Below are 10825 nucleotides of genomic sequence, written 5' to 3' on the forward strand. Positions count from 1 at the left end.
TAAATAAATAAATAAAATATATTAGATGAACCAATTTAAAAGGTCATTAAAGTTTTCTATGAAACAGTATCAATCTTATGTTGGGGTATACACATTTTTTTTCGTGTGTGTGTGTGTGTGTGTGTGTGTGTGTGTGTGTGTGTAAAAGACAGGGAAGAAGTAATATAAAGTCAATAGAAAATGGAAATATACTTTTTAAAGTTTCTAATACTAGAAGAAAATATCATATCATGTCTTTTAAATAAAATGTAAGCCAAATATACGGCATAAATCTTAAAAATTAAGATTAAGCAATATTCAGAAAATTAAATACTAATTAATTAAAAATTAAATGTTTCAAAACAATTGAACTAAGAAAACGTTTTCATGATAGTAGAGAATTACTAAGAATAAAACATAAGATAAATACTGGAATGACAAATAACCAGCACTTCTAACAGTTTGGGAATAGGATATTGCACAAAGGTCTAGTGTGTCATGGACATGGATAATGTCCATAACACTTACTGGTGGCCATGTGTCACTTGTGGGACTGAGCTACTGCTGTTTCCTTGGTATCCATCCTGTAGACCTGGATAGAATCATGCCCCATAGGATGCAGAAGTCCATTTGTAGAGTGTGCTGATGGAAGTATCTTGCTGCTGTATACAAAAGAATAACTGAAAGACTGCTTTTGTATACCTCTTACCCTCCTATGTTTAATTGTTTGCCCTATTTAGTGGATTCTTTCCATTCTCATTCATGGGGCTGTGATCAATTTGCTCCCTCTCTAGAACATCATTCAGTAGTCTGTGCAGGCTTGGCTTTGTCATCATGAAATTCTTCAGTTGTTCTTTGTCATGGAAGTATTTCACTTCTCCATTATACTTGAAAGAGAGTTTTGCAGGGTATATCAGTCCGGGTTGGAATTTGTTTTCTTGCAAGACTTAAAGTACTTTGCTCCACACTCTTCTTGCCTTGATGGTTTGTGAAGAGAAATCTGCTGTTATCCTGATGGGTTTTCCTTTAAATGTGATCTGTTTCTTTTCTTTAGCAGCTCTTAGTATACTGTTCCTGTGCTGAATTTCTGGGATCTTGACAATTATATGTCTTGGTATGTTTTTAATTGGGTTTATGTTCTTTGGAGTTCTATATGCTTCAGTTCTCTGAATGTCAGATAGTTTCCCCATATTTGGGAAGTTCTCTGCTATTACTTCCATCCATATTCTTTTTATATCATTTGTATTCACTTCTTTCTTCTCATTGATGTCTATTAGTCTCACGTTGTTCATCTTTGCATCATCTTGTAGGTATTGAATTATTTTTTCCTGCATCCTAGTTGTTTTTAAGAGCTCTTTTCTTACTTTTTCACTAGCTACAATGGTGTCTTTAAGGTCTGAAAGTCTCTTTTCACTTTCATTCCAACAGTTTGCCAGCTTGTGATTGAGGTTTCAATTTCCTGTATATCACTTTGAATCTGCTTCTGCATTCCATTTCTTTCCTATATTGCTATTCAAGGATCCCATCATTTTTCTATTCTGCTCTATTTTTTTATCAGTGTCTTCTTTGGAAACACTTAGTACTTCTTTTATTATAGTTATCATTTCTTTTTTTACTTCAGAAATTATTTCTGATCTGATTTCCTCTATACCTTTCTTCAGTTGTTTCTTTACTTCAGATGCTATTATTTCAGAGATTTCAGGGGTGTGATTTCCAATTTCTTCTATGCTAATGTCTTCTGCACTTGTTCTGGATGGGCTCAGGGCCTGAGACTGCATTTTGTTCCTTCTCTTTGTCATTTTCTATAGCACTGTCTTCTGACCTTTCCTGTAGAGCTTGGATAGAGTTATTACCTTAGCACCAGGTCCTGATCTACCAAGTTCAAACTCGCCCTATTGGGTGTGGCTTAGATATGGTTGCTGTGCTCTATGTCTTCCTGCTGCAACCCTTGGAGTCAAACCCTCTGTGCCACTCTGGCAAGATGTTCAGCTTCTGAATCAGCTGGGTAGCCTTGCCTCTAGCCTCTTTGCAGGGAGTTTAGCTGTAGGTTCCACACTGGTCCTGGGCTGTGGGTCAAATGAAGATCTGGCGAGCGCCAGGTAGTCTCACTCACATGCCGGGCCTTGGCTCTGGGTCGAATGAGAATCTGGCAGGCCCTGAGTCATCTCACTCACACGCCAGGCCCAGGCTGTGGGTCAAATAAGGATCCGGTGGGCCCCAGGCGGTCTGTTCTTCAGACTTTATAATCTCCATTAATCTGTCTTCATATTCATCAACTCAAATCTCTTGGGCCCCTCTGATGTATTTCACCTTGGTTATTGTATTTTTCAACTCCAGAATTTCCATTTGATTATTAAATAATTTCTAGCTCCTATTGATACCCTTAATTTGATAAGACTCATCATTGTACCTTCCTTTGTTTAAGCATAGTTTCCTTTAGGATAATGAACATTTATATTAGCTGCTTTGACGTCTCTTCTTGGGGGCTGGAGAGAGAGCTCAGAGGCATAGGAGCCTGCCTGGCAAGCACAGACACCAGAGTTCGATGCCCAGCCCCACATGCTGTGCCAACCCTGAAGTCTTTCCTAACTCCACCATCTGAGCACCCCCAAAAGCAGTTTCTTTTGCCTCTCTGCTTTGTTTTCCTTTTTGGTCATGCTATCTATTGGGGTTGTTTGTTGGATATTTCCTAAGTCTTTAATTGATAAAATTTTTAGACAGTGTATTGTAGCAATATTAAGTATATTCTCGGGGAGTTGTTATTATTGGTGGTGGTATTTGATTGATTGGTTAGTTGGTTGCTTGATTCATTAGTTGGTTGATCACATTTAATAACTTAGCAGAGCCAATCCTGTGACACCTTTCCCCCTATTATATAGCAGTATGAATCTTCTAATATATAGGCCTATATTTTTTTCTTGGCTTCTAGCCCGGCTACCTAGAATTTGCCTCTGGGTGGCATAAACTGCCTGTAAATCACAGCTTGTGCATAACCCCCTTAGCCAATTAGAATTTTACCTTTTACTACTGGATTCCTGTGTGGTTTGGAAGCTGCTGTCACAGTTCAGTGAATTTATGGTTTCTACTGTTTTCAGCACAGATTGGTGGTTAGATGTGCCCACTCGGTACTTGAAAAGGTATGGCCTTGGTCAGGTATACAGTCTTCCAGGCTGCCAAGGATAAGTGATTTTATTTCTAAGCCTGGCCTCCTAAGACGTGACCCTGAGCCAAATGAGCTGATTGTTCAGTACTACTTGGTCCTCAGTACTACTTGGTCCACCCTGTGCCAATGAGATTTCCATCTGAGTAAACTGGCCTTCAAGTGATTTTGGAGGTGCTTTCATGTTTTTCTATATCCTGCTCTGATTGTTCTGAGAGGAGAGTGCAGCCTAGCACGTACACACTTCTGGCCTCCAGGATTGCCTGTCATCCCCAAAAGAGCCTTTCTTGACCCTTTCCTTCTATTAAAATTCTGTTGCTCTGGCATTTCACTTATATCATGATTACCAACCCCTTCTCAGTCACTAAGATTTTACACATGCCCATAAGCACAAACTTTTCCATGTCCTGTTCTAAATGCAGTCATCACAGGCAGAGCTGTAGATCTCTTTGTCTCAGGGCCTGAATTCCCCTGGGCAGAACTCTTGCTCTACTGTACCACAGCTGAGGAAAGAGACCTGTCTTCCAGGAGTGACTCCCCACCACCCTCCCCTGACTAGAAATTGTGGGGTGAGAGCAGGATAAATGGAAGTCGTTGGCCATTTCAGCTCATTTCTCATGGTTAGAAACTTCCACCCTCCAGCAAACTGGGCAGGAGTAATCAGGCACCATTTCTCTTCACCTGTTGCACATGCAGAACTTCTGCTCACATGAGGGCTGGTGGGTGGAAGGGAGCCCAGCTCTTCTTGGCCATGCCTGCCTGGACTACAGCTCCTGTGGCGTGGAGGTAGGGATAAGAAACATGAGTGGTCAGCGTGAGAAACCGTAGCCCAAGACCAGAGTGCACAGTGGTGCCATTTCTGGAGCTGGAGTGAGTAATGGAGCAAGCCTGGCCCAAGCGCCGCAGACTGTCCTTACAAAACAGGTAGTTTTGCTTGACTGAATGTTTTTTCATTGCCAGGTATCCTGAGACAACTTCCAGAGACTTTAAATAGTTGTTTTGCTCATTTTCACCAGTTATTTTATTTCACTGGGGAGATCAGCTGATACCCTTACTCCAGCACTCTGGAAGTCCACTCAGTGCTATCTTTGCAACTGCCTGTGAATAATTATATAATTATTTTAAAATTAAAGTTTTTAAGACATTGCAATATTTGGTAGTAACATTAAGAAGACATTATGATTCCGTCTCTAGATTTGTAAAGTGCAAAAGAAATAGGAATGTTTGTCCTCAGTATTTTTCAAGCTTCTTAAAAAATAAAATTTTAGGGGTCAGGGAGATGGCTCAGTAGAATAAGCCCTTGCCTGGCAAGCTCAAGGGCCTGAGTTCAATCCCAAGTTTCGCCAAAAAAATAAAATAAAATTTTAACATTTCTAAGAATTGTATTTTGTAATTATAGAAAAGAAGCCCTCTAGCAGGACAAAACATTCTGACTTCACCTAGTAGAGCACCTGAGAAGCCCATCCCCTTCCCACATTGGGGTGTGTATATGAGTGTGCATGCGCATGCACACACACACACACACACACACACACACACACACACACACACCACTCTTACCTGGCTGACTTTATCCTCTGCAGATCCGTTCAATTGTGTGGAGTGTAGATGACAGCAAACTGATTTCTTGTGGCACGGATGGTGCTGTGTATGAGTGGAATCTGTCCTCAGGAAAGAGAGAGACAGAGTGTGTGCTCAAGTCCTGCAGCTACAACTGTGTTACCATCTCCCCTGATGCCAAAATTATCTTCGCTGTTGGATCAGACCAGACCCTCAAGGAGATTGCAGATTCCTCGGTGAGTCGGCCCCACCCCACCGCTTGGGCTGCTGCACAGATCTGCAGAAGCTTCCTGTGCCTACAGCAGACAGTGTATCCCACAGGAGGAACATGCATAGCACCCAGCTACTCTATCTGTTGGGTCAACTAAGTTATTGTTACTGCCTGGGTTTTCTGCCTAGAGGCCTTCCAAGCTGAATTAAATTGTATAGCCTCTTTCCACTTCCGTTTTGCTTGCCATCCATAACGTCTCTTCTGCTCTCCTGGCATTGGAGTCAGCAGTGTCCCTCATACACTCATGTCTCTTATGTGCCCATGATCCACACTTGGGCGGGGGTGGGGGGGACACAGACTACCATGAGCTGCCATCCCAGGGCTTGCCAACTCTATTCTTTTGGCATGCCTACCCCTGAAATGTTAGATTATCCTATTTGGCTCCATATAGGTAAGAGCAGAGAGAAGGGCTCAACAATGACACTTCATACAGATAAGGCTTGTGTCCTCCAGAAGCCTGGTGACAGCTGATTTGGGTTTTTCTCAGCCCCTCCTGGGACTGATGCCTGGAGAAATGTTTGGCTGCCACAGCAGCAAACTGGCTAAAGCCGATTTCCCCGTAGTGCATCATGACTCTCCTCCAGACTCCCAGGTCACCTGGTACCAATGCTGTGGCAGCTTTTATGGCACCAGAATAAATTTCCTCTAGGGCAAGAATTTCACTCCTCTTGATATCCCCAGTTGTCTCTTATGTGCTAGGCAGTATGTCAAATGCCATAAGGAAAAGAAAAACAAATGATGAAAACCTCTAAAGGTGCTATTCAAGCAGAGGGAGAGAATGACCTCAGGACAGTGCAGACATAGCTCACCCTACTAACTGAACAGAGATGTCTGTGTTCCAGATCCTGCGAGAGATGCCAGCCTTTGATGTCATCTACACCGCTATTGCCATCTCACATTCTGGGCGTATGATGTTTGTGGGCACCTCGGTGGGAACCATTCGTGCCATGAAGTACCCTCTGCCCTTGCAGAAAGAATTCAATGAGTACCAGGCTCATGCTGGTCCTGTCACCAAGGTGAGATGGACCTCCCCTCCACCAGGGGCCCTGTCCCATTCTTCATGGTCCTTCATCCCTCAACCTCCTAGTGTCATTCTTATTCTTTATTTATCTGTCTGTCAGCCACCCAATTAGTTTTCATTGACTACTTGTTTAAATTACTCTGGGAACTTATCCTAGGAAATAATAGGAAACACATCTAAAGATTAATACAAGGTTGTTCACCATAATATACACAATGGTGGGGCACTTGATAGACAGTGCAGTGCCTCGCTGAGGCCAGCACATCTCCCAGCGCAGGGAGGATCGACTGCTAATAACCCTCTGCTGCTCCCTTCTCCAGAGAATTGCCCTAGACTAAAAGGAGTCACAGCCCAGGAGATTAGAAGTAAAACTCCCTGAAGATACAGAAGATTGCCTCCAGAGCCAGTAATACAAGCATGCATTTGTAAACTGTCCTTCCTGACCTGCTTCTCATGAAGTAGCAGCTATAGTCAGATAAATGTGAAGACAACCAAGTGTCCGTCTACAGATGAATGAATCGGCAAAATTGTGGTGTGTCTGTGCAGTTGAATAGTGTTTAGCCTTGAAATGACTTTTAAGTTTTGAGAAAAAAATTTTTTGCAATATGAGATACAGTGGACCTTAAAGACGTTGTAGCTAACTGAAATAAGCCACTCACAAAATGACAAACACAGCATGATTCCACTTTTATAATTTACTTAGTCAAAATCACATAAAGTAGAAAATGGGTAATTATTATTTAATGGCCATAGAGTTCTGATTTTACAGGAGTTACTGAGTAATGTGGTGGTGGTGGATACAAAACATTAATGTGTTGAATAACACTGAACTGTAGAACCGGTGAGATAGCTCAGCAGACTAAGCACCTGCGTAGGCAAGTGTAGGGACTGGAATTCCATCCCCGGCACCACATGCCACAGTGGTCCCAACCCCAGGAGTGCTGAGCCAGCCACCGAGTCTAGCTAGGGTGGCACATACCTATAATCCCAGTACTGGGGAGGCTGAAAGCAGGAGGATCACTACAAGTCCAAGCTGTGTGGTGAGACCCTATACCAAATACATAATTGTTTTAAAAAAAATGAACTATATACATGCAAAAAGTTAAGATGATAAGTATTATGTTTTGGATATCTTGCAATAATAAAAAAGAAATTCTGTAGAATGAAACACAGTTGCCAGAAGTCAGAGCCAATGGAAAATTAAAGGTCATTCATGGGCCAAAAAGAAACAGCGTCTGTGATTACGCAGAACCCATGTAAAGCAGACTCTGGGAAAACGTGTCTCCTCTCCCCTCTTGCTCCCTTATTGCAGATGAGTGGCAGGAAGACCTAGGGTTCTTTATGTCTCAGATTCTATACAAGCTTACCTTCAGGCACTATCTTTATTTTTAAAAAGGATTTTTATTATAAAATAAAGTATTTATGTGCTGTGTCTGGACCTTGCATTCACAGTAAATTGCTACAGTATTCAGTCTCCTTCCTTCAGATTTATTAAGTTGTGTGAATAAGATAATTATTATTATAGAAGAAATGTCTCCTTGAGGGGTAAGGGTCTTCAAAGTAGCAGCATCATAAATATTTAGATACATTTCTATCTTCCCTTATATATATATAGTGTATGTGTAATAAATAACATTAAATCACACCATAGGGCCACTCTTTTGTGGTCTGTTTTTTTGTTAAACTTAACACTATTATAAGTATTTTTCCATATAGCTAACTATTCCTCAAAAGCATACTCACGGCTCCATAAATATCCTATTATAACTTGTTCACTCTTCTCTTTCAAATGGTCATTTCAATTTTATAGACCATAATGCAATCCTCCTTGTACACGTATGTGTCCATCTCTGATGATTTCCTAAGGCTCACTGCTGAGGCAGAGGTGCTCTTACTAGATAGAGACTCCTAGAGATTTCTAGGCCTTTAAAAATAAAGTCCTTGACACGTATTGCTGATTGGGAAAAGATACTTTTCACAGTTAATTCTTTTGTCCTAACTTGTTGTTATGAAATAAGTATAGTCACAAGATATTTTAAAGATAGCACAGAGACCCTGTGTGTGCATCTCTCAGTTGCCCCAGTAATTCTATGTGACGTCATCCTAATACAACAGCAGACCAGAAAGCTGAGATCGGTGTGCAGCATGTGTGTAAACTTGAGTCGCTTCATCGCGTGAATGGATAATGGAGCTGCCACCTCCATCAAGACACGAAGGAGCTCCATCGCCTCCAAGACCTTCGTGCTGCCCTCTTGAATCACAGCCACCCTCCCCTAATCTGTGGAAACCATTCATTTGTCCTTGGTTTCTATAATTTTGTCACCTTGATAATTTTATATAAATATAACTATATAGTGGTTCATAAACCACCTGAGGAGGGGCTGGGGAGATGGCTCAGTAGAATAAATGCTTCCCTGGCAAGCACAAGGGCCTGAGTTCAATCCCTGGTTCCACCAAATAAATAAATAAGCCACCTGAGGGTAGCTTTTCTTATGTAGCATAATGCTGTTCAAACCTATCCAAGTTATTTTGTGTATAATAATAATTTATACCTTTTTATTGCCACATGATACTTCACTGTAAATAAACCACATTTTTTTTAACCTTCCACCCATTCTAGGATATTTTTTCCTAGACTTTTGGCTATTGCAAATAAAGCTACTATCATAACTAATAGTCATGTGCAGATTTTTGTATGGACTTAAATTTTCATTGCTTTGGGATAAATGTCCCAGGACTATGGTTACTGGGTCATATGGTAAGTGGATATTTAGTTTCTGAAGAAACTGCCAAGTTGTTATCCAGAGTGGCTATAACATTTACATTCCCACCAGCAGTGTTTCATTCTCTGCATCATTGCCAACACATAATATTGTCACTTTTTTTAATTTTAGCTATTCTAATAGGTGTGTAGTAATATCTCATCATGGTCTTAATTCACAATTGCCTAATGCTTAAGAAGTTGGTACTTATTATGTGCACAGTTTCGAGCTGGCGTATCCACTTCAGTGAAGCCTCTCAGACAGACTGCCCACTTCAGCATGTCAGGTTTTCCTGCTGAGTTTCGAGAGTTCTGTATACGCTGGATGATAGCTGAGTCTGAAGAGTCTAGCCCCAAAGGAAATATAGAAAAAAGTCTTGCTTCTTTGAGCCTTTCACAGCAAGCCCCGGTGGGGCACCTGTCTCATTCTTCCCAGGACCAAGTCTACCCTGCACCAGTGTCTTGTGGACTGAGGCCTTGCAGGGCAGCTGGCTCAGCGCCAGGCATGTCTGGCACCATAGAACTTTCCTCTCTGTGGTCTTTTCCTCTGTAGATGTTGCTCACCTTTGATGACCAGTACCTGCTGACCGCTGCTGAGGATGGCTGCCTGTTCACTTGGAAGGTCTTTGATAAGGATGGTCGAGGAATCAAGCGAGAGAGGGAAGTGGGCTTTGCTGAAGAAGTGCTTGTAACTAAAACAGACATGGAAGAGAAGGTAAGAGGGACAGGGCAGTTCCTTAGTAGGGTGACGTCAGACTCCTCAGACCAGCGTTCCAGGTCATCTGCAAACCTGGCTCACCCTCTGCCATGGACAGGCACCACAGCTCCCTGCTCACCTGCGTCCGTACTGCCAGGCTGTCCTTGTTGCTGCTTGACTGTTTCCACCCTCACAGTGCCTGTCTTTTTGCCACATGGGTCTCCTGGTGCACAGTGTGTTCTGCTTTGATCCTGTAATGGCGCTTTCCTCTGACAGCCTCTTGAGAGCAGGAACCTTGGCAATAGTGTTCCTTTGTTTGGCCAGTACTTTCTAGCACATCTAGGCACATGGGGAGCAATTGATAAATATTTATAAGATCTACTCAGAAACCATATTCTGCTTGTACCTATGAACTGTAGCAATTGCTAGTGCATGGAACCTTCTTTTAAAAAAACAGAAGCCAGGCATGCTGGGCTGTACCTGCACTCCCAACACTCTGGGAGGCTGTGGCTGGAGGACTGCAAGCTTCAGCCAAGCCTAGACAACTTAGTGTCTTAGCAAGACCTGGTCCCAAAACAGAAAACTTCAAGTGCTAAAGGTGTGCCTCAGCGCAGAGATTCTGGATGCAATCCTTATACCACTACCAAAGGAAAAGTAACGGAATACATTTATGTAAGCCCATACTGACACCTTTAAGGAATAAAATTCTAAGAGTAGTCATAACCATCATTTGCTATGAAGCCTGTAGGCATCATGCTAACTGCTCCATAATTATTTCTTACTGAAATCTCTCAATACGTTTAGGAAGACAGTACTGTTCTTTGTTCCATGTTTCAAAAAGCAGGTTTGAAGAGGTTGAGTGCTGTGTCTATAGTCACTGCTGGTAAGTAGTAGGACCAGTACTCTAATCCAGAGGCCCTCTCTTCTTTACTATACCAAAGGATTCCCTCCTGCTAAAACTATAAACATTCCCCAGGATGTGTTTAGTAGCCAGGTGTAGTAGCACATGCCTATAATCCCAGCTACTCGGGTGTCTAGGGCAAGAGGTTTGCAAATTCAAGGCCAGCCTAGGCAATTTTGAGACCTTGTCTCAAAATTGAAAAAGAGTTGGGGATTTAGCTCTGTGATACAATGCTTGTTTGCCTAGTACAAACAAAGCCTTGGGTTCAATCTTCAGTACTGCAAGGGGAATGAAAGTGTTTTTGTAGACACTTTGAGCCCATAGCTCTATGCTATGCTCTCTGTAAGAGAAGCTGAGTAGATAGTTCCCAGGATATCCCAGAGCTACTCATGCTGCTGCTCATCAAGAATCTTACTGGGGCTGGTGAGATGGCTCAGTGGTCTAAAGCACCTACTTAGAACAAGCTTAGCAAAGC

At 42.1% G+C, this 10825-nt stretch overlaps 1 protein-coding gene across 2 annotated transcripts in view; it reads left to right on the plus strand.

Moving 5' to 3' along the window:
• Nucleotides 1-10825, plus strand: part of Cfap57 (cilia and flagella associated protein 57) — a 73678-nt gene that overhangs the window by 35307 nt on the left and 27546 nt on the right. For both annotated transcript variants that reach the window (XM_004647594.2, XM_023707886.1), the window contains 3 exons: nucleotides 4723-4935; nucleotides 5813-5986; nucleotides 9306-9467. In XM_004647594.2, the coding sequence (XP_004647651.1) occupies nucleotides 4723-4935; nucleotides 5813-5986; nucleotides 9306-9467 (549 nt within the window). The remainder of the gene's footprint in view (nucleotides 1-4722; nucleotides 4936-5812; nucleotides 5987-9305; nucleotides 9468-10825) is intronic.

The sequence above is a fragment of the Octodon degus genome, unplaced genomic scaffold (assembly GCF_000260255.1).
Source record: "Octodon degus isolate 3935 unplaced genomic scaffold, OctDeg1.0 scaffold00315, whole genome shotgun sequence".
Lineage (NCBI taxonomy): Eukaryota > Metazoa > Chordata > Mammalia > Rodentia > Octodontidae > Octodon > Octodon degus.